The sequence below is a fragment of the Pholis gunnellus genome, assembly GCF_910591455.1.
Source record: "Pholis gunnellus genome assembly, chromosome: 2".
Lineage (NCBI taxonomy): Eukaryota > Metazoa > Chordata > Actinopteri > Perciformes > Pholidae > Pholis > Pholis gunnellus.
Window position 1 is genome coordinate 14,812,660 of NC_136536.1, and position 25,261 is coordinate 14,837,920.

At 41.0% G+C, this 25,261-nt stretch overlaps 1 protein-coding gene across 1 annotated transcript; it reads left to right on the plus strand.

Moving 5' to 3' along the window:
• Positions 1-421: 421 nt before the first annotated feature.
• On the plus strand, positions 422-17,588 carry ampd2b (adenosine monophosphate deaminase 2b; the record flags this gene model as incomplete). Its single annotated transcript, XM_079183368.1, has 18 exons — positions 422-521; positions 10,536-10,660; positions 10,922-11,052; positions 11,172-11,240; positions 11,356-11,458; positions 11,632-11,821; positions 12,445-12,586; positions 12,718-12,807; positions 12,988-13,117; positions 13,218-13,412; positions 13,530-13,661; positions 13,766-13,929; positions 14,424-14,550; positions 14,647-14,810; positions 15,412-15,532; positions 15,748-15,921; positions 17,093-17,203; positions 17,328-17,588. The coding sequence occupies 18 exons, from the start codon at positions 422-424 to the stop codon at positions 17,541-17,543; spliced, it is 2,484 nt and encodes an 827-aa protein (XP_079039494.1). The 3' UTR covers positions 17,544-17,588.
• Between the last annotated feature and the right edge of the window lie 7,673 nt (positions 17,589-25,261).

Genomic DNA, 25,261 nt, shown 5'->3' on the forward strand with positions numbered 1-25,261 from the left:
TGTGTGTGTGTGTGTGTGTGTGTGTGTGTGTTATTGCGTGGCAGGGGGGAAGCCGAGCCCCTCCATCCCGCCCCTCAGCCTCCATCAGTGCTGCAGCTCAGGCACGAGAGCCTTTTGGAGGGGGCGGGGTCTGTTTCGCTGCAGAGGGATGCACTGCAGCCCCACACTGGACCAACCAGTCTGGAAATCCCTACTCACAGGCACGTAGCACACACACACACACACACATACACACATTTAAATACACACACGTATGCTGACTGCAATCAAACCCCCTCAAGCTCCCAGCATCTGCGCTACATCTCCTCCCTCTCCTCTCTTTTCTCCTCCTTAGCTCTCCGACGCTCGGTCCTCCGCAGCTCTGACTCACTCGGCTCTCCTTTTCCCATCACTGCCAAGCTGAACCACACAACCTGGGATCATGTCCTCCAACCTGCCCCCAGGGACCGCCACCGGGGCTAAAAACAAGCCCCTCTCCCCGTTTCGGAAGCGGGGCAGCCTGCAGTATGCAGCCGGCACAGGTGAGTGGAGGTTGCATGGAGATGGAGAAGGAGGACGGTTTGAATGTGTCGGTCCAGTAACAGAGGAGCAGTCTCACATGAACTGAGCCTGAGGTACTGTGGCTCTGGACTGTCCTTTTTATGTGATTTCTGACTTTTTGAACCATTATATTATTATATATTATACATTATACTTTGATTTATGATCATTTATCAAAGAAACAAAGCACTCATCAGAGGAGACCAGTGTGCAATACTTTTTCTCTGCGAGTAGTTTTGGGGAAATGCAAACCTGTTGATGAAGGAGGTGTAGCCGGGGATCCTCTCTGTGGAGGATTTCGGCATTTATACCCTGCAGGTTCATGTCAGTGTGCTTTCTTACAGCTTTTCTTTTCATCCCTTTTTCTCTGGCTGATTTTTATAAGGGACACAACATGCATACAAGCATTCTCTAGCACCAGCCAGAGGTTAATTTACAGTAGGATCAGCCAGTGCTGTATGAAACCACTCTGACGTTGCTGAAATGTTGCTTAACTCGTTGTTGTGAGGGGAAAACTGATTTTGTCAGTTTTCATGTTTTAACTTAAATGATTACATGGTCCTTCGTGTGTTGGGGACCCTTTTGGCTTGTGACGTCCTTTCCAAACATGTTTCCAAACAAGATGAGAAAATGTACCTGAGAATACTTTGTTATTATTAATGCGTTGCTTAGACAAATATGATGACATGTGTCTTTCATGTAGCCTGATGGCAGTATGTGGCCTAGATAGAATATATAGGTTGGTACCTCAGGACTTGATCCCCGCTGAATGAGAGGATTAGCCTCCACTCTGATGTAGGCACACGCCGGTCAGCCTTTCATCCAAACTACAAAGAGTGTAGAATGACCATATGGCAGACATTACCCTCCCTCTGTTCATTCTGTGTCGTCTCCTAATCCAAACTAATTTTCTACAATATGTAAAAAGAGACACGTATGACAGACAGTGACATGCTGTGACATTACGATGACTGTCAACGTGGTCAGAGATTGATTTGAAGCCCTGACAATAAATACAACAGCTGGAAGTCAAAGTGATTTACCAACCCCTGCAGTGAGGATGCTCTCTATGACTACCCTCATTTATAGCTCGTAGCTGTCAGTGGCTGTTACAGAATTTGTTACGGAGGAGTAAACAGTCACTGAACTGATGAGAGGCCGTCTTAGCTTTTATATTTGACAGTCGGATTTATTTTTCTGTTTTATAGTCGTAGAGTGCTTTGCAGAGATTCTTCCTCTGGGGTTTGATTTAGAAAGACTCTCCAGAAGCACATTTAAGATTTTATGTTGTTAAAGCATCCAGGGAGCCATCTGAGTAGGCAAAGACGACATTTAGGCGACTCATCATCTTTTGTTTTTCAAAAGGGGACTAATCTAGTTTTGGTAACATTATACAGTACAGTCTGCGTAAATAGTAATCCGTGCAGTGAAAACAGGCTGCAGATTCACTATCATTTAACTGAATTTTGATGGACTATTTGAATAATTGCTAGTGTCTTTTATTTAAATGTCTTTTATTTAAATGCTTAATGAAAACTCCATAAAGTGATCGTTGTTATTGAATCTGCTGCAGTCGCTCATAACAGGATCATAAAGGATTTATCGTCAGAAACTTTAATTTCACTCGTTTAATGATTGTCTAAATCGACACTTAGCATCCCGGAGGAGCTTTGTCTTGTGGATCCTGAACTTTTGATCCAATCTAACGGGCCAATCAATCAGCGCAGCAGAGTGGAATAGACCTGGAAGGCTGCAGCTCATCTAATCAGCATCAAATGAGTTTGAATCACTCACATCTAACCTTTCTTTTATGGACCCGCTAAACAAATACTGTTGTCTATCAGACAGCCCTTTGCTCTGTTTTGCTGTTATTGTGTGAAGAGCTGAGGCGAAGTGTTGTTTTGGTGTTGTCCATATTTAGACATTATTGCAGGTTTTGTGGAACTCTGCAGAGAACGGCAGTGTGTGAATCACTTCTCTGGCTGTGAAAAAGGTAGTTCTGAGATTAGAGTGCCACCCACTCACCAGTCAGCCTGTTCTGTGCCTCGTGCTGTTTTACACTTGTTGAGCTACTTAAATAAAGAAGAACGTAGCAAGATATGTTCTTACTAATGAAAGCTTTGCACAGTAAGTGACATAAACAGTCATTATCTTCAGCAAAGGCAAATACACACACTCTCTTGGAAACTATAATTGTAATAATCATAAACTTTATTATATAGCACTATAGTATTTAACAGATATAAAAAACAGATGGATTTATAATATCAATGACAATGACATTATGACTACTCACAGGAGCACAAAATAAATGATAAATAATAGTTCACAAGAGTAAAATATATATTAAATAACTTGTTTCTTTGTTAAATAAGGGTTTTCCCATATCCAGGACAGCCGCTTTACTCAAGTGATTGTAGAAAAATACTCCATTAGTAAAAGCACAAAAGTTCTATACTCTGAAAAGTATGCTGATTATGCAACAGAAGGGCTCCTGCCAGTGTTATATATTATCATATCTTAAATTGTTATTACTGATAAGTTAATGTGTGAACGCCATTTTTAATGTTGTACCAATGCATCATAACCTGCAAGGTAACAAGTAATTATGGCTGTCAGAAAATTATAGCGGGGTAATGAGTTCAATTTTTGATAAAAGTATAGAAGTACTTTCCACCTCTGCAGGAAAGCAATACTACAATAACATAAAAGAGGAAAAACTATGATTTACTACACCTGGCCGTTAGTCAGAATGATCATGTATACAGTACATGAGGTTCACGATGGACCTTTGAACACATTGTACTTCGCCCACATCTTGTTCACGCCGCCTTTGGTTGTGGCACATGCTTGTCATCGTTTTGTGTCCACACATGTCGGGGTCTGTGTCAGAAACAAATACTGTAATTACAGGAGAGAGACCCTGTAGGTTAAATGTTAAGCCTTGTCTCTCCCCTCAGTAACGCAATCTGTACAAACAATGATTGACCGAGCCCTGGGACTCCCACCCCAACACACCTTCATCTGATAACCTTTAGTGAGTCACTCCTCGTGTGCCTACTGTTGTTTAGTTGTCTGTGTCTCATAAGAACCAACATCTGTCCTGTGAGAGGTCTCGTGGACTTGTGCCCTGTGGGTGGGACCACCTCTTATTGTATTCATACGGTTTGCAACACATCGACGTGTGGAGAGCCGGAATCTTGTTTGAAAGGTACTGTGCATGCTGCTGTTGACATGATATGACATTAAAGAAAATATGTAGTGACTGAAATATTGTAGAGTTTTGTCTCTTGGCTTAAAGAGATAGACATCTACTTATGTAGAGTAAGTATTTATATTTGGTCCTACTTAAAATTTCTATTCACCAGATCTCAAAGGGAAACTTTTGAATACATTCATCTTAGAGTCATAGTTATAGCTTCTTTTCAGATAACTTTTTTAAAGCTACAATGATTAGTCGATTAATTTATTAGTCGATTAATTGATTAGTTGATTGACATCAAATTAATCTGCAGCTTTTTTAAAAATCAACTAATCGTTTTAATCATTTTTAAGCAAAAATACCAAATATTAGCTGGTTCCAAATATGAAGATTTGCTGCTTTATCATCTTGTGTGACAATTAACTATTTTTAGCCTTTGGGCTGTTGGTCAGAAGAAGAAAAAAACAAGCAAATTGAAGACATCAGTTTTCTTGAAATGTTTTTTTAATAGACTGATGCATCGCTATAGATGAAAATGCAATGACTTTTAGGTTGGGTGGATTCATGCTTTGCAAGCATCTAGAGTTAAATTTGTGACACGCTTATGTTGGTTTGTGTGTGATGCAGCATTGGCCCACCAGAGGGAGCCGAGTCTGAATATACGGAGCTGCCCTGATGAGTCAATAAACCGCAATCTTGTTTATTGTGCTCCTCTTGAGGCCTCATCAATTTGATTCGATCTCGTGAAAGCTATTTTGGCTTTAAGTGCCTTTCGAGGTTCAGCAGTGATTTGCCTGACGTCGGATTGCGTTTGGCTTTCTGTAGCACTCTGTGTCTTTTTCTGTCCAGTTTGTCAGCAGTGCTTTCAAACTGGATTAATCCAGTTTGTCAGCAGCTCGCGATGAGCTTGAAAGGAGGAGAAACATGTGTTTTACTTGCGGTATATGAAGTTCTGACTGGTCCGTTTGTATGTATGATACTGTATTGAGTTGTATGGAAATTCTGATTGGATGCTCAGGGTCCTAGAATAGAGCAAAGTGCATTATATTTGGTTTGAACAGCTTCAGAAATGATAGTTTAAAGGATAAGAAGGGCAATATTCTCTATATTTTCCCTATTGTCAACAAATCTCATCAAATTAATTGATCTGGGATTTCCAAAGCCTGCAGAGCTTTTTCCTCTGTCTCATAGAGCTCAATTGCTGTCCAACAACTATTAAAAACACATCGAAGAACCACACTGGGAACATGGGAACTGTAGTTTATTTTGACTAAATCACATACACGGTCCACTGCTGTTAATAGTCACTGGTGCACTGAAAATAGTCCCCAACAAATTCACTATTATATCTGTTTGAGCAACTTTTTCTAGAGACTACATAAACCCTAAATTATTTAGTGTTTTTAAAAAGGAAAAAATATATTTGTGATAAACTTTTTAAGATGTACCTCTTTACCACGAGCATGGTAGAGACAACAATAACAAATATATAGGCTGTTGGAAGTTTTTATCCAGATCTTAACAGCAATTAATGTGCAGTCTGGTAAACGCTTGAAACCTTTTTCATTCCATATTTTTGCAATTAAAGCGGGCAGCTGTTATCCAGAGCACAGTGTAGAATAATAAGAGGAGAGATATGACCGCAGAGAAGCTTGCACACTGCAGACACAATGACAGATGTCACAAACGTCTCTCATTCTGCGTCATGAAATTGCATCGTTTTAATGAATTATGAATGTGTTATTTCAGCAGTTTTAGCATACACACGGCTCTGTGTTTATAGCATGAGAAAGTATGTTCCAGAAATTACTGCTGCAACCATAATGAGCACAACGTGCTGGCCCTTTAATTTCACTCATGTGAGAGGACATGGAGGCAAGGTCTCTTTTATTAAATGTTCATCTCCCTCAGACTGCTGCTATTCAGCTGGCAAAAAAAAAAGACCATGACATCTCAAACCTTACCGCTGAGGCAGCACCATTTTATTCACACAGACGACACAAACATCCCGAACACATGGTCCTCTCAGCAAAACACAGCACAGAGGACAAAGTAGAGGACAGCGGGGGTGTTGTTGGGGAAACTCACAGCAGTAGGACCCACATCCTCCAGTGATGTACGTCTCCCCCCCCCTGCCTCCTCTCCCTCCTGTGGTACGTTCCAGATACATGTCAGAGGCATTTAAATGAGGAGGATCAGCTCCAGAGGAAGCTCGTGCAGCGACAGCTGGCCTGAACCAGGAGGCAGACAGAGCAGAGGGGGGTCACTCACTGGGATGTGAGGGGGAGTTCATGGACTTGCTGGACCAGCTCTTTGTATGTATGATAGGGACAGATTAAGGGAATAGAGGAGATGACTCTGACTCTGTGAGAGCATGTTTATGTGTGAGCGTATGTGTGTTTTTTATGAAGTGTTTGAAGTGTTTCTTTCTTGTTATCCATCTCCATCCTTCCCTCCCGTCATGTTTAACCCATCTTGAAGTGACAGCAGACGCCATCCTGGGCCATTTGCTATTTAGCATGCTCCATCTCTCTGTCTCTCTCTCTCCTCTCCTCTCCTGGCCCTGATAGCTGCTGGTTAACTCCGGCTCTGAGGAGACAGGTACGCTCCACTACCCTCGTCCTGTGCAAAAGCACAAATAACGCTCTTCCCCTCTAACCCTCCCCCCTTTTTCCTTTCCCTCTTTCACACTCACTACCACACTCCTCTGCCTGTCCCTTGGCGGCTTTGTGTAATAGCCCTGAGCAGTGCTGTCTATAGTGGGCTTTAGTGTGTCGATTGATTGCCCCACAAACTAGCTGTCTTATATCTTTTGGAGATGGTGTTAAGGTGCAACTGTGCACAAGGAAGCGGATCAGATCGATCAATTGTGCTGACTACACCTGCAGCTGTGTGATCTAAACAAGAGGGTTGTTTTTAGGGCTAGTGGACATCCTGCCTTCGTGTTTTTAGCATTCCTTTTCTGTATGGTTCAAGTGAGAAGGCTGACAGTAGTAGTGAAAACGCAGGAAAGAAGTTTCTACTTGAATACCAACATCAGCCATCAGCAGACATTTAGATTATGCAGAGACTAAACAAAAGATGTTGATTACACATCTTGAGAGACGTCAGCTGCTTGATGCAGAGCCATTGAGAGATGCAGGAGGAGGAGGCATCCTTAAGAGGAGCGTCGTTAAATCCTGCTTCATTCTCTCTTCAATGCATGTGCTTGTCCTATAACATAGACGCTCCCTATGTGATAGTGAGCAGACAGATTTAATTGTTGTTATGTTCAATTGTGTGTCTGCCATATTTTCTGGAGTGACAGATAAGTGACATGTGTTTTTTTCAGATTTTATAGATGTTTTATAGTTGTGGAAACCAAACTGCTTTGATTTGATATTCTGGCACTAAAAGCTGGGGCCAAGTATTGAACGTCGATCGTTTTTTTGTGTCCAAAGCACAAAGTGTCAAAAATTCTCAAATACTGAAAAGCATGGCTTCAAAATGCCTGGTGAGATTTGTAATCTTGTTTCCATATTTCCTAAATTAACTTTGCTAGTTTATGGATATTTTATGTTGCCTGTACACCTGCTTGCGTGACGATAACATGGAACATTTGAGACTTTTGCCTGCAAAAATGGGTTTTGCAGGAAAAAAAGTATATTCCTCAAAGTAAGGTATAAAAAAGTGTGATTTAGTTATCTGCACTGAAACGGAGGTGGTGTTACAGCACTAGCATTTCCATAGTTTAAAAGGTATCCAATCTTATTAAAAACATTTTTAAATTAACCTCCAGTCCTGCTTTGTTTATATTGTTATTCCTGCTTTCTCAGCAGCACTGACACATGTGAGCTGTGAGTAAGTATTGGTTCTCGCTGTGAGACATTTGCCACGGAGGCTGTGAGTCACTGGCACACTGACTGAATACCAAATCTGCCTAATCAATGTAAACAGGTAGACAGTGGTTGATTATGCATGGCCCGCCTGATGGCAGAAAACACAGAGAGAAGAGGAGAGATGAGATGAGATGGGGGTAAAAGAAAGGGAATGTCTTGATGTTCAAGTATAATCTTTCAGGAATGTATTTAAATATGCTGGGACAGGGATTCTTGTTCTCAGTAACAACAAGTTTTCTGACAAAGGGGCAGGGGCACAAGCAGTCCCACACAAAGTCTCTTGACCCCTGACCTCTTGCTCTACTATGGCCTGTAGACTTCCAACTCGTGATCTCATCCCCGAGGATCTATTACACCGCGGCATCCTGTTTAAATTACACTAGAGTTAAGTCTCTCCATACTTTGTGTTGCTGCTGAAATATACATGCAGCGGAAGTCCCCCAGTAAGCTGAAACTCTTTGACCTCATTTTGAGGCTGAGGAAGATGATGTGTTGCATTGTCTTCTATTCAACTAGTCGTATTAAACACCTTCAATCCGTTTTACTCAGCTTACATTTGGTCCTCATGTTGCTTTCTTTGCTTTCTTCCTAGATCAATAAAAGCTTCATACAACTAGATTATGTGGTACATGTTCAAGTGAAACATGTCTGACTTTTCATTCCTGAGTGGTTTGCTCTCAAACTGTGGGGGGATGAGTTGTTATGTAACCACGGATGCTATGATCCAAATATAGCAGCCATTAGGGGATTAGCTCCGGGCCCAGCAGGCTTGGCTAGGCTCGGCTTTGCTGTGGCCCCGTATGGATGTCTTTGCCGCTGGTTGGCTCCTGCCCTCCACACCAGCGTCCACTGTTATCACGAGAAATTGATGTGCACCAAACCGACAGCAGAGATAACATCTTAGCCGGCCAGTGCATTACACAGACATGCTCCCTCCCATCACCGGAGGAGCATTTATCTGTAGCTTGACTTTGTGGACTTTATGACTGAAACTTCGAGGACAGTTTGGCTTCACAGCATGTGTTGTCATTATTATTTATTTAAGCTATGTATTATTTATTATGTACATGTATGACAATTTAATAAATTTGTCGGGGTAGAGGTTCTTCTATAATGTTTGCAGATGACGCAACAATTGTTCTTTTTCATGTCAAAGTCTTCAGATGTCTTGTTTGGTCTTTATATATATACTTTTTATGGTGTAACATAGCATAGCTATACTATATGTTCTGCAACCCTTTGTAACAAAAACGTTTTGTTTTTCTCTCAGTCTGTTAAACTTCCTGCTTATTTTATTTAAGAATCGTTTTCCAAATATATCTTTTTCTAGATCTACCATCATTTTGTGTCTTTTTTTTCAAACTACCTCACAGATGAACTCATATGGTTAGAACTCTTCCTGTAGAGGTGATCTCATTAATCAACATTAATTCTATTATTATTTGTACATTATTATTTTTTTTCTTTTTCTGAACGTACTCCAACTCACAGCTTAATGTTGGAGCTCGTCTTTTAAAGGTCAAAGCATCAGCCCACTTGAATATATACACTGAAGAAGTTTGTGATTCCCTCCGTGTTCTCTGAGGTATTCTAGTCCGAGATACTTGTGTATGTTTTGACCTCGCTGCCTTGTGGTGCAGGCAAACTTGTTCAGCGTGTTGAGTGGGATGTGTTGATTGGACAGTGTTAAGCAGAAGGTGATAAGCAACGTGGTGAGTTGTGGCCAATGATTACACCATCGCCTCTTTTCTCTTCATAGCCACCATTCCGTCTGCCTTCTCAAGTGTTTTTGTACCTTTAATGAAACTTTTAGTTGAGTCCTAATCAGCCCAGTTAATTGGCCTCTTTGGTATCCTCTACTGTTCCCATAACGCAGACAGACTCAGACATGCTGTGTTAAATAAATCAGGCTCAACACAAACAAGACAGACTGCAGGTATCCTACAGTGTGCCCTCTTTGACCTTCTTCTGTGTATGGTCTATAAATGCCGAGAGACAACAGGATCAATGACACTCTAGCACACACAGGATGAAATATTTAACAGGATGATGAATATTTCAGTGGCAGGTGCGTAGTTTCGAGGGAAAGATTAATATCCTTGCAGACAGACTGCTAAATATACACCCAGAGGGAAAACACAGCAGCGAAGGCATTGTCTCTCCTCACCGTTTGTTTCTCACATCTTTGTTTTCCTCATCGCTGCTTATAACCTCCTCTCCGAGCATCCACTCACCAGCTGTCTTTGTCCCAAGTCTTTTTTCGATGATCCTCCCCCTTCTTGTTTGTTTCTTTCCTTTCCATGATAACTGGGTTTGTCTAAAACTTGGGTCTTGAAATGTCAACAATGGAGGGTATTAGCCGGTGTATGTGCTGATGGGCTCTCCACCTGAATGGTCCATTGTGTCTTGAGGCGCTGACCTCAGACCTCCACTGTTGTGTGAAGGCCCACTGGCAGAGAAACATCAATCTTCTGCAGACTGTTTTGGTCATTGTGAATTATATGTTGAAGAAATGACAAATCATAAAGACAGAGTACTCTCATGAAACTGATTAAGCCAGTTTAGCTGATTCATTTCCATGTTGAGCCTACTTGTTTCATTCTAGACGTTTGCTGTTTCCATCTTGGTTGATAATCTCATTGACAGTTAATAGGATGCAGCTGTTGCGAGCAAAACTGATTTATGATCTTTTCGACCTGAAATTAGTTGCTGTGTGCGTCTTTAGAGCGACTGAAATGAGGTCGTTACTTGTTTGATTAGAAGATACTGAGGCCTTAATGTGCCGTCCTTCGTTTCTTGAGTTGAAACTACAGTTTGTATTATTCTAGAAGAGACATTCTTCAGTACTTCCAAAGATACATAATTTTCTCACTCATTTTATGAGTTTCCCTCTTTCTCCTCCTCTTTATCTCCAGCTGATCTCCGTGGTGCCCGCCACCTCCTCACTTCCCAGCATTCCTTGCCTGGGATCCCAGTGGCCTTGAAACAATCCATTGACCTGCGTACATCCATGGACGGGAAGTACAAGGAGATTGCTGAGGTTAGTACTTTATTATGAACCTAAAAGATAATAATAATAATACATTTTATTTATATAGCGCTTTTCAAAATTCTTTACAAACATTAAAATCATCATTACAAAGCTAAACACTTAAAACATAGAACGCACATTCGTCACACATTAAAAGCAGTTCTGTGAAGGTGGGTCTTGATTTGTGATTTGAATATTAAAGATTGACTTTAACATGACTTGTGGCTAGATGTGTAGACTTTCATAACGGTGTTTACTGTCTCTGTGAAGGAGCTGTTCTCACGCCCTCTGGCAGAGAGTGAGATGCGCAGCGCCCCTTATGAATTTCCAGAAGACAGCCCCATAGAACAGCTGGAGGAGAGACGTCATCGCCTTGAGCGACAGATCAGCCAGGATGTCAAGTAAGTGAAGAGAAGGAGGTTGTTGTTAGTTAATATACCAACATTTGTGGATATATTTGCAACGAGACTCTGCTCTAATGATCCGAAAAGCTAACAACGAAGAGCCTCTCTGTTCTCAGGTTTGAACCCGACATCCTCCTGCGAGCCAAACAGGAGTTCATGAAGACTGACAGTGCCAGTGATCTTGAGTGAGTGTTTTCCCTGGCTATAGGCAACAGTTGTGTCATTATGCATTGAATACTTAGCAGAAAGTACCAGAATAGAAAATAGTTTAAGTAATTTTCTTTGTTAATCTCTTATCAGATACATGAAAGAGCAGAGCCAAGCCTTTGACCTGCAGGAGAGACAACCGGTTCCAGAGAAAGAGTACCAGCGAGTCGCTATTTCTGGAGAGGAGAAATGTGGGGTAAGTCAGAGCACCAGTAATGCAGGGACGATTGGAAAAGAAAGTATTTCTTACTAGAAGCACGTTGTGGTGTTTCTCACAATTAAGTAACACCTCCTCTCTGAAAAGGACACCTTCTTTTTTTCCTTTTCTTGCAACTTGATTCCTTTTCATTCTATTGTTCTTCTATCAAGGTTCCCTTCACAGATCTGTTGGATGCAGCCAAATGTGTGGTGAAGGCTCTGTTCATCAGACAGAAGTATATGGGTCTGTCGCTGCAGAGTTTCTGCAGGACCACCGCTCGCTGCCTTCAGGAGCTGAGCGAAAGACCTCTGGACTTGGATGTCTATGAGGAGGAGATCCCAGAGACCTCAGCCACTGCAGGTTCATACACATGTACACATCTACATCCTCATATACTGGGCACAAAAACAAACCTCCTCCAAGACAGACAGACATGCAATAGATATCATATCTGTAGACAAAAACAATAACAAAATTGGTTGAACTCAAAACAACAGTACGGTGGCCTTCAGGAAGCGTAAAAGCGCAAAGGCCCTCTCCAGAGCCAGTGTCTGGTTTGTCCGTTCTGAGCAGCAGTCGAAACATGACGGTGCAACATTGTGGACTATGTGGAGAGAACCTGTTCCCTATGTAGACACGAAGGGCTCATTCTAAGCTAACAAAAAACACTCACATTCTTAGTTTCAGGTGATTATACACCAATGAAAACATAGTTATGAATATGATATTCCATTTCTGCCAATCGATCCCCCAAAGTCCTACATACCGGTTAAATATGGGAATACAAGTCATGTCCAGTGTTGTGTGCCGTACTCTCATTTTAAGATATAACCGGGCACACCCACAGATTTCACAATCCATCTGTCACACTCCTCTTACCAAGCTATCACAACGTGCAGGCTGTTTAAATCAGACCTTAGTCGCATGTGCGTTCCCACCTCGTTCAGAGCCGTGACACAGTGCACCATTCTGTTTCCTCTCAGATGCCACAGTGCACCCACCTGCTTCTGAAAGGCACCCCTATGAGAACCAGGACCCTGCCAGCATGCCCCATGACATTGGTTACGGCTTCAAGATGGTGGATGGTGTCATGCATGTGTACACGACGAGGAAGATTATGGAAAAGTGAGATATTTATGAGGAATCACTCGCATGCTTTATGTTGTTGTCCTCGATGTGGTTGGATGTTTTTAGACTTGCACCTTTTTTTGTTGGTAGCGGAGACTTTCCTGCTTAAGTTTCGATGTTGCCAACAGGAGCACAGAGCTGGACCTGCCGTATCCAGACCTGCAGGAGTATATCGCTGATATGAACGTGATGATGGCCCTCATTATCAACGGACCAGTGTACGCTTCCTTATTATTGATTACAGAACAGTGTTAGATTGTTGTTTTTTTAATTATGAAACTTGACCGTTCAAATTGTTTATCACAAGACTTTCTGGTCTCTTTTTGAACCATCTGAACCACATTTTCCATCTCTCTCAGAAAGTACCAACTGCTTGTTTTTGTTTCCCTATGCTGCAGAAAGTCCTTCTGCTATCGTCGTCTGCAGTATCTTAGCTCCAAGTTCCAGATGCACATTCTGCTGAATGAGATGAAAGAGTTGGCAGCACAGAAGAAAGTCCCACATCGCGACTTTTACAATATCCGTAAGGTGAACTTGGCGGCTGTTTCTACTGAGCCTAATCAAAATTGTTTATCCAGAACCAGACTCCAATATATAACTTTTTTGTCTCATTTATCTGTTTTTACAGGTGGACACACACATTCACGCTTCATCCTGCATGAACCAGAAGCACCTTCTGCGTTTTATCAAAAGGGCAATGAAGAAGTATCCTAAGGAGATTGTGCACGTAGAAAGAGGCAAAGGTCAGACGCTCATGGAGGTGTTTGAGACCATGAACCTGACCGCCTTTGACCTGAGCGTGGACACCCTGGACATGCACGCAGTGAGTAACGGCCATGATGGACAGACAAAAAGCTAATCAGTGGACCAAAATGACGAATGTTGATTCAACCAGACAACAACGTTAGATAATGAGAAACTATTTCAACTCTTCCTGCAGGACCGTAACACTTTTCATCGCTTTGACAAGTTCAATGCCAAATACAACCCCATTGGCGAGTCCATCCTGAGAGAGATCTTCATCAAAACAGACAACCACATCGAGGGGAAATATTTTGGCCACATTGTTAAGGTGCTCCCTTGCTCTTTAAAAAATGCCGTTACCACTGTTAGCTGCAGAATGAGTGCATGAGACACTGGCACCATCTGCTGATTGGTTGTGTCACTGCTTTTCAGGAGGTGATGGCAGACCTGGAGGAGAGCAAGTACCAGAACGAGGAGCTCAGGTTGTCGATCTACGGACGCTGCAGAGACGAGTGGGACAAACTGGCCAAGTGGGCTGTAACACATCAGGTCTACTCCAGCAATGTGCGCTGGCTTGTGCAAGTGCCAAGACTCTTGTGAGTAATCCTAGTGGGGGGAAGTATGATACTACATTTACTCAAATATTGTACTTAAATAGGCCTACAATATTGAGGAATTCCAACTTTATGCCACTTTATACTTCTTTCTTCACTACAACATATTTTAGTTACACGTTTCAATTTTACTTATAAGATAACGATTATTTGATGATTTGTTATAGATTACACTACTAGAAAATAGTAAAAAACCTCCTTTGATGTTAATTAGAGGATCTGTAACCTTTTGTTAAGACAACTGCCTGGAAGGCAAGTTTCACATTCCATACACACATTAATACTCAAGTAAAATACCTGAATACTCTTCCAGCACCAATTAAAGCGATGTGTGTCTGTAAACATCAATAAGGATTGATGTTTACAAACACACATCGCTGAGCATCATTGAAATATCTGCAGCATACATAAGTACATTTCATCAACACAACCATAATCTCACAAGTCACTTCTTCGTTTGCATTTCTCTCTCAAAGTGACGTCTACCACACGAAGAAACAGCTGTGCAACTTCCAAGAGATGTTGGAGAATGTCTTCATGCCTCTGTTTGAGGTTACAGTGAACCCCCGCAGCCATCCTGAGCTGCACCTCTTCCTTCAGCACGTATGAAGTCTTTGCTGTAATATCACACATTTATATTATTCACATGTCGCCAGAGCTCAAAGGGTTTCATGGGTCTCTTGTTGGTTCCTCACACAGGTTGTGGGTTTTGACAGTGTGGATGATGAATCTAAACCAGAGCAACATATCTTCAACCTGGACAGTCCGCTGCCAGTCAACTGGACAGAGGAGGACAACCCGCCCTACTCCTACTACCTCTACTATATGTACGCAAACATGACCGTGCTGAATCACCTGCGCAGGTACATAATCTACTTTCTTTCTTTTTATATCCGTGAGGCACAAAACCAGTTTTAAAATATGTTTAATATCCAAGAGAAATTGCAGTTTGTATGCAAATAATAATGGAACAACAACTTGTGTCAGTTTTTCTTTCTTTTCCTTCACTATTTACCAGCTACAAAACACAATACATAAAAACATTAAACATTAACAACATTATTTGAGAATGAGGGAATATTTTGCATGTAAATATTTTTGGAATGGAACAGATTGAATAACCGTATGACATTAATTATTAATTAAAGGACTCATTTATGAAAGATTTAATTTTGAATGCATCCTGAACTGATTTGATAGCAAATTGTTTCAACTCCACCTACTCATTGAAAACAGAATACAAAAACCTTCATAACAAGTAAAATGTATACGAGTGTGTGTGTAGATTCGCAGTACTGTAGTACAGGGTAACAAACAACAAAATAAACTCTTATACTAGACGACTTTTCATCTATGCAGACCATACTTTGCCTGATTGTTTACACCTCAAACAAAGCTGAAATCTGTTGTCTCCCTTTAATCCGCTGAAGTCACCTTCTGGTCTCTGTGTCTATTGTGTTCCAGGCAGCGAGGGTTCCCCACGCTCGTCCTGCGTCCTCATTGTGGGGAGGCCGGGCCGATCCATCACCTGGTGTCTGGTTTCTTGCTGTCAGAGAACATCTCCCATGGGCTGCTGCTCAGGAAGGTGTGGCCTCAATATCACAACTCTGCTCAGAGTGTATCAGTCCAAGAGTTTGTGAAGAATTTATGACTCTAATAATAGATAATCTAGCTGAGTAATACTTGAGTTTTAATGTTACTTCTTTAAAGGCTCATGGAAAATTAGGGCCGTGGTATTAATCTACTCCTAGGGCATTGATTGTTTATTACAGCACACTTTATGCCTTTATGGTCCTCCAGGCTCCTGTGCTGCAGTATCTGTACTACTTGGCCCAGATAGGTATCGCCATGTCCCCTCTCAGCAATAACAGCCTGTTCCTCAGCTACCATCGTAACCCTCTACCAGAGTACCTGTCCAGAGGCCTCGTGGTCTCTCTGTCCACGGACGACCCTCTGCAGTTTCACTTCACCAAGGTCAGTGTACGCCAGTCAATCATTGTAACCTCGTACATTTTAGATTTTTAGGTTTTCTCTAAGTTTGTTATTAATCCTTTCAAATGTCAAAACAATTAGAATTGTAGCAGCAAAATGTAATAATAAAGGTTAAGGATAGGTATATATACTGTATATATGACGTGAAGAGAAAATTTTCAAGAAAGAGAAAGTTCACTCACTCTAATTAGGCACATGACACATTTGCTGTCTAATTGTATTGTAATTAATATGAGCACCGTCTCCATGTTGTTAATACTGAGTAGATGTGACTTAATCAATCTGACACTTCCTGCACACCTGTCTTCAAATAAACATGAATTAGACACTTAAAGCTAGGGTTGGTAATCTTCTTCAAAATGTAACCTACTCTTGCTAGTTTCTCAAGATTACCAACCCTTTAATATGTCCAAAGAGGAGGCAAGCAGTTATCACTCAGGAATTATAGATTTTGTATTTGTATAAGATGGACAAAAAGCAATACCAAGCACTTTAAATTAAAGTTATAATTCTCAGTATTTTTATATCACACCCAATTTTTTAAACAACTTATTGCCAGCATTGAATTGAATTAGATACAGTGAAGGTATCTAATTGCTTCTCTAAATTGTAGTTGACATTGTAACTGGCAGAGTCTGCTTTTGAACACATGTCCAGGATTAAAGCTGCTGAATGCACATATTTCTAATCTTGCAGAGGACAACATTTGATCATAGGTTTAGCATTATGACATCTGAAGACCCTGTTGACTGTCTTCTTAATGAAACAATGTCAGGTGATGAATCCTCTTAGCCCACAGTTGGGCTTCTGGTTTGACTTCTGGCCACTCCAGGTGTGTTTCATTCCACGAGTGGTCAATACACATCTTTTTTGAGACAGAATTTCGGGCACCATGTCATTAAAATTCACTTGCTGTTATCACAACTATCTAAAGAAAAAAGTTTGTTAAAAAACAGTGTGGCCGACCTGCAGTAACACATTTAGTATGTTCAGTTGCAAGACAAACAGTATGTTGTAATTTACTTTTTAAACTCCCCATACCTTTGTTTACTAAAATTAGGTTATTTACAGATTTTAATGAAAATGCTACATTGTATAAAATCGTCAAGGAGCAGTGTATGACTTAAAGTGATATTTATTCTGTGCTGTGTAGGAGCCCTTGATGGAGGAGTACAGCATTGCTGCTCAGGTGTGGAAACTGAGCTCCTGCGACATGTGTGAGCTTGCCAGAAACAGCGTGCTGATGAGCGGATTCTCTCAAAGGGTATCACTTATCTTTATAGCACAAAATACGTTATCGAGTTTTACTGTCTATAACTACAAAACTCCCTCCTCAGTCTATTGTTCTGCCCGACAATATGTTTAATTTTGCTCCTCCCCTGTATCAGGTGAAGAGATCCTGGCTCGGCCCACATCACAACAAGGAAGGGCAGGAGAGTAATGACATCAGGCGCACCAACGTTCCCGACATCCGTGTGGGGTACCGGTATGAGACATTGTGTGAGGAGTTGAATTTAATCACACAGGCCATTCGCACAGACGAGCTGGATACCATCGAGGAAGAGGGGAGTCTGTGTATGGGAGCTGGGCAGGGAGAGAAGTGAACAGGCACTACAACACAAACACTCTCGACATTCCCTGTTTTCACATCAGGACTTTGTAAAGATTTGCATATCGACATATCACACCTGTGAAAAGAGAAAAGCTTTTACACAAGGCAATTTTGAGAATTGCTACTGTGGCAGTATGAGAGAGGACCTATAATCTGTGTACCCAAGGTGTTTACTGCCTTTAGTTTCTTGCGTCAATCTTTGTGTCATTTGTCATGCCAATTTCACGTTGTCTCTTGGTGTATTTATTTTTAAATAATAACATATTCGTGGTTTGAGACTACAGTTTGTCAGAGTTTCTGTACAGAGTCTGTATTTCCTGTACCAAGCATTTAATAATATTGACATTCAAGATTCAACCCTTTAATAATACTTCAAAACTTGATACTACACTGACCGACGACCTGGAACAATTTTTCAAAGTAAAGTAACTATACGTACAGGGCTGTAGCTACCATTGAGGACACTGAGGTCATGCAATTGGTATCATTTCAGGACATTTTGAAGGTTTTAGTGACCATGGGGGAGGTTACTTTCTGAAGTTAAAAACGGGTGGAAAAAAAATCAGATTCACATATTTATAGACTCCAATCTATTTCAAAATAAACAACTGTGCAGTGTGGAGAAGGCTTTGGAACCTCGCACTTTAGTTAGAGTATAGTTCGTAGTTGGTCTCCAGGAGCTGGTTGCACCAGCTGTTAAAGGTGCAATGGGTAAAATATGGACAGGCGGTGGATAGCTCAGTGCCCCGTAGAGTGCTGCTGGTTCCCGCTGCGAGCCAACACCGACACACCGCTGCTGGAGAGCCAGGCCTTATCGTTGGGCCCGCTGGAGGAAAGGGAGGCAGAAAGGGAGGCAGGGGAAAACCAGAACCAGAACCAGGACTGAGCGGGGTAGACTGTCAGACCCTCTGCAGTAAAATGAGAGATTTTCTAAAGGGAATCTGGTGCTCGTAAATATTACCGCTATTGTCCACGGAGGCGCCAAAATCAACACACAATGAAAGATCCTCAATGTATCTTTAAGATAATAAAAAACAACCATAGCCTTGAACTTGAGTCATGACTTCACTAGAATCTTAATCTCTAACAAATAACACACTGCATTCAAACTAGCATGTGAACATGCACTGCAAATGTTACCTTACAGCAGGGGTCCCCAAACTTTTTCCTGTGAGGGCCACATCACTGAACATATCGTTTGACCTAGGGCCCGATTATTGGGGGGGGGGGGGGGGGGGGGGCGACTGTTGCATCGTGCGCGCGGATCGGGGCGGAACACCGCCGTGCGCGATAAAGAGAGCAGGGGAATTGAAAACGCGCGACCATGTATTGACAGACATGACATGCCGGCGTGTAAATAAATTAAGCACAAGTACTCGTCCTTCAAGCTCCCGTCTCTCGGCTCTTCTACTTCTTCTACTCTTCTACTTCTACAGGGTGCGCGCATGACAGCTCTCATCTCGTTCGCCCCCTGGTGGTTGGCTGATTCAGGAAGCGTTTGATTTGATATGTAGCAGAGCACGTATTTTAAACGTTAATATCGCAGACGATCATGCTCATTTAATCGTGGCAGCCAAAATCGTGATCGCGATTAAAATTCGATTAACTGTGCAGACTGAAAAAAAATCATAATGCGTCTCTGGTATTGTTCAGGGGGCCGGACCAAATGTGGAGGCGGGCCGCATCCGGCCCGCGGGCCGTAGTTTGGCGACCACTGCCTTACAGTATAGCGATACAAGATAGCTGCAAGGCCGTCTGCTGACGTAAAGATGTAAACACATGATCACAAACTCTTGCGAGAGTTTTAAACAAGACGGATCCTTTCTAGCCGTAACCAGTTGTCACGTTGAACGTGTTTGTTAATTAGACAAAATGTATGGTTGACATTTCCTAGTGTTATTATCCACAGCACAATAACTTCTGCTGTATAACTGGCAGAAAAATCTACATCTTCTGCATTCCTTCTACTGGTAATGATGACATATTTCCCACAGCTGTTTTGCATCATATGGTTGTTGGGCTTATTTTTACAGTCCTTACAGTTATTCAGTAGAGTTGCATGTGTGCTCCTCAATATTTGTTTCTGGTGTGCTGTAATGCTACTCAGTTGTAGCATCTTATTATACTAACTCTTATTTAATGATTGTTTCAGTCTGAACAGTAACTCTGTCCTTTACACACAGATATTAAAAATACATACATTTCCAAATCAGTGAATGACGCATGATCTGTTCCTTCAGTTTTTCCTCTTTGCACAAAATTGCCAAGTTGATGAAGAAACAGATTTTTTGAGAACTGAAAGTCGACTAACTTGACACACCCTTTTCAAAATCCTGCCTTAAGTCTGGGTCCTGATGTTGTCTCTGGGGTTTCTTGTTGCTATTCAAAAGCCCTAAGTGTCCCTCCAAGGGAATTGTATGTGCTGTTTGTGAAATATCATTTAATTGCATTTGTGTCGAAGAAAAATAAATGTTCATATCGGAGTGCTTGACTAGCTGTCGTTTTTACATCCCAGAAAGCAAATGATATAGAATAGTTTAAACTATACTACATAGTTTGTCAGCAAACACCTTTAAAAGTGAGGTGTTTTTTTTGTTTATACGAGTGCTATGCGGGGGATCGTATCACCTTACCCCTATTATCCACTTGCCGTGTGCACTCGTATCACTTGCATGCGCCTGTTTTTATTATTTGCGGAGGGTGAGACATTACGCAAGACTATAGGAAACGATCCATTTAGCTGATATTGTGTTTCAAAAGTGAAATGGTCTATTGTTGAAAGTATAGTATGTCGAAAAAAAGTTGTATTATAATATGTTGTAAAAAGTCTTTAAAAAGTCATGGTATTGTGTGGCTTAAAAAGTCTTTAAAAGGTAATATTATAATATGTCAAAAAAAATAATTAAAATGTCATAGTATAGTATGATGATAAAAATCATAAAAAGCCATAGTATGTTATGTCAAAAAAAGTCATAGCATAGTATTTAGAACAAAGTCATAGTATAGTATGTAAAATAAAAACATTGAAAAAAAGCTGTAATATGTCGTAATAAGTCTTTAAAAAGTCATCGTATTGCATGGCTTAAAAAGTAATTAAAAAGTAATTTCATAGTATTTCGAAAAAATTCATAGTATAGTACGTATGTAGAACAAAGTCATGAAAAAGTCATAGTATGACGACATAAATCATAAAAAAGTCATAGTATACTTTTTATGATTTGACACAAGATGGGTAAGTGTCAAGAGACCATGCTCTATGGCATGTGACACTTTATTGTGCCCTGTCTACGCACAGGGCGGGGGAATTAAGAGAAGGAGAGGTTATTTTAGGGTGTGATCTGTTCCCTTTGTCTGTGTCGCCATGCCAGTACATTTGTTGGGACAAGTCTCCTAGTTTGAGATCATGCTGACACAGCAGTATGTTTGTTTGTAATGGTTATGCCAACTCATTTTAGATGACTTATGATTTATATTCTTATAAGTTATGACTACATACCATGCATCCTGATTTAATGTGTTTGTGACTTCCTGTCAGATCCTGATACATTGTTTTGGAGATGGGTGTTATGGGCCACTCACCTTTGTGAAAGTCAAACCCAGTAAGTAAGGCAAACTGTATTATTTTGAAGAAAGTGGTTTAGTTTAGATTATTAAGGCTGTTTTCAGCTGAATCACCCAGATTATAGTTTGCGTTGCTTTTATCTGGATCAAAATACACATAATTGTAGGTCCATGGTAATAATAAAGGTATGAGACTTCAATGTTTCTTGTCACTGAATAATAATCTAACGAGTGTTTGCAGTTTAGTACTCAGGCATGACATTTACGTGATATAGGCAATACTGTTGTTTCCGTCAATATTTGTTTCTAGTGTGCAGTAATGCTGCTCAGTTGTAGCATCTCATCATACTAACGCTTATTTTATGACATAACTCTGATCCGTCCTTTACACACAGATATTTAAAATACATACATTTTTGAGTCGCACTGAATGATGCATGATCTGTTCCTTCAGTTTTCAATCTTTACACGAGTCCAACTGGTGCCAAGTCGACTAACTTCACAAACCCGTTTTCAAACTCCTGCCTTCAGTCTGGGTCTTGATGTTATCTCCGGGGTTTACTGTTGCAATGCAAAATCACTATGTGTCCCTCCCCAGAGAACTATGTGTGCTGTTTGTAAAGTGTTAACGGCCTTTGTGTCTAAGAAAAATAAAAGTATACATTGGAGCGCTTGACTTGCTGCCGTTTTTACATCCCAGAATGCAAATAATAACAGTATGATGAATGTATCTAGACAAATAAGGTCTGTTTTATTAGTTAATCTTTTCTTTTTGTTGTCAGTTGTGGGAGTGAATAAAGGGCGTGAAACAAAGAGTGCATTGTGTGGCGTGTCCATAATCCCATTCAGCTCATTACGCTGCACTCTGGGTCAAAGTGTGCAGGAAATCCAACACAGAATTCAGACCGTCTACAAATCTACTTCATTAAAGGATTGAGGTCCGGCTGCAAAAAATATGTTCCCATAGCTCACACACATTGTACCGTAAACCTTATAATATGACTGCATTTAGGGATTTAGTGCGTCTGGTAGTGTTAAAACGATTGTCAGATAGCTGATCTACTGAAAAGTAATAGATTATATTTCTAACAATTAATTGTTTGAGTCATTTGTCAACTGAAAATAAGCATTAGTAAATGTGCAAGAATGTCTGTAATTGTATCATTGTAATTTAGTTATAGTATTTGTAAGACTCAGTAGGGATATTCACCTCACTTTAGACGCTAGGTATTATTTAGCATTTGTCTCACTACACAATCAAAACATGGTTGATAAGTATATTGATAACAACAATAGCCCTTATAGAGTCAGTACTGCACCGGTACCTGTTTGTTAGAACAATCCTAAGTCCACTTACCAGCTCCTTCCAGAGCTTCCAACAGAGTCACTCTTGAAAAAGTGCTATTGATTAAAAATATAATTAAAAAAATAAACTACTGAGCTTGCATTGAAGAGACAGCTGAGCAAATCTGCTGATGAATACCATGTGAGACTTTTAAAAGCTCCAGAAAAAAAGATAATAACTGGAACTTCAGTTGGTGAACTTTCATCTTTCCCCTTTTACTTTTTGTGTGCAGGCCAATGATTGCACAAACCGCCCTGAAGAAACTGTTTTGAATGCAGGTGATGCACGGCGTTATTTTAAAAGCTGTATAGAAATCCCTGCGTACAGTGTGGAGAATTACAGTATTAAGAAGTAGAAGTAGTAGAATTTGTAGCACCCTTAGTGGTGAATAGAAGTGTTACAATAATAAAATGTAAAATATGTAAGAGTCACAAAATATTTACTGAAGAATGAATTATGTTTGTTATATGTTTACATGAAGGATATTGCATGTTACAGTGTACTGACATATTGAATGTATTGAAATCATGAATGCATAAACACTGGAGGATTTAAACACTGTAAAGAATAGCCAACAGGGAAAGTTAGGGAATTCAAGGCAAGGCTTTTCAGAGACATCAAAGGAGACACCAAAGGGGACATCAAAGGGGACACAGAGGTGCTGGACAAATGGCCAAGGAAGGAGGAGGAGAACCGGAGACGACTGATGAGGAAGCAGACGGCCATAAAGTAACAGAGAGGACTCCTGGGAAAAACCATGCGGTCCCAGGTCAGAGGTGATGTCAGAGGTGATGTCAGAGGTGATGTCACAAGGAACCAGCCACTGAGATGAGCAACGGATCGATGGAGGTGGGGTCAGATCAATCGGAAACCAATCACTGACCCCGGATGACGGCCTTTATGTTTTGCGACGGCTTGGGGCGCTTTCCAGCCATCAAAGAACATAAAAAGAATGTTTGAGAGAGAAAGTTTCAGTTCTCGGCAATATTCGTTTTTCAGAACCCGGCCAGGTCGGACCTGTGAGTGAAATTGCACGTGGACTCTGTTCTCGAGAACATTACCATGCATGGTGTATTTAGGGCCCGAGCCGCCGACAACGTCGGGCCGGCGAAGGCCCTATTGAAATTGTATGGGGTATTTTTCTTTGCGATTTTTATTTTTATGCTTTGGGAGCATTTTGGGGGTACTTGCCATGCATGAAAACTCACCAAATTTTGCAGACTTGTCAGGTCTGGCGAAAATAGAGGTTTGATATAGGTGCCATAAATGTGTGTAAAAAAATGGCTCTCTAGCGCCCCCTACAAAGCGGACCGGTGACGCCCCTCGGCCAGTTTTTCCGATTGACTTGAAAATCAACAGGCATGTCCTAATCCGCTAGATCTAAAAAAAAGCCTCTCAGACCCCTAAGCTCCGCCTACTTAAATTTTCCGCCATCTTGAATTTAGTGTAAAACACATCTTTGCGAACTCCTCCTACACGCTGGCTCCTATTGCTACCAAAATTGCTGTGGATCATTAGTGGATGTAGATCACTCAGATTTATCAAAAGCTTTTTGATATCTCTTTGCGTTGAAAAGATATGGACCAATGAACTTCTTATGGGCGTGGCTTAATATCAATACACATAACATCTCAACCATTTGTCGGAAATTCACGAAACTTTCAGCATATGTGCACATCGCCTACCGTAACATACCCTGAGATTTTTGTTGCATTCAACCAATAGGGGGCGCTACAGTAAACCCGCAAATTTGTGTTTTTTGGCACTTTTCGCATTTTGCAGCCTTCGTATTTTAACGAACTCCTCCTAGAGCATTTATGCGATCGACTTCATATTTGTTCAGGGTGCTCTTAAGACCTTTTTGATTAAAAATTATTAAAAGCTAGAGTTTTCGTCGAAGAACCTTGACGTGGCGTGGCGGCCATTTTGCATCATTTTTATGAAAAATCAAGTTGTTATAACTCTAAGGTACATTAACCAATACACACAAAACTTCTTGTGCATGAAGCCTCTTCAAGCATGAACACACACAAATTAAAAAAATTTCGATAACTCATAGCGCCACCTACTGGCTGAAGGCAATGTTTTTTTTTAGACTTTCATTTATTCCTCCTAGCCACGTGACCCGATTAGTCTCAAATTGTGCTAGGATGGCCTTAAGACATTGATGAAGATTTGCCATAAGTATTGTGAGTTTTCGTTTAACGCTGTTGCCGTGGCGACGCATCGTTCGCCATGCAAAATTGAAGTTGTTATAACTCCAAGGTACATTATCCAATTTGCACAAAACTTCTTGTGCATGATGCCACTTCAAGCTTGAACATACCTGATTTGAAAAAATTCAGAAAACTCATAGCGCCACCTACTGGCTGAAGGAAATATGGTTCAGTAGGTTAGGATGCTCAAAAATTTATGGAACTATGCACATGTGTCAAAGGCATCGGAAGAAGTATGTGGTATGATTTTTGGCCTTGTCCGTTTTAAATTGCCTCTGTAGCGCCCCCTACAATATTTCAAAAGAGCAGCCCCGGCGCTACGTTTGAGCTACATGTACGAAACTTGGTAGGCACACGTATCCTGTGGAGACTTAAAAATAAGTCTCTTGGCACCATGCTCTAAAACCTACTGAAGTCGGCCATTTTGATTTTGGTGTCATTTTTCCATAGCATAGTAGGTTAGGATGCTCAAAAATTCATGGCACTTTGCACATGTGTCAAAGGCATCGGAAGAAGTATGTGGTATGATTTTTGGCCTTGTCCGTTTTAAATTGCCTCTGTAGCGCCCCCTACAATATTTCAAAAGAG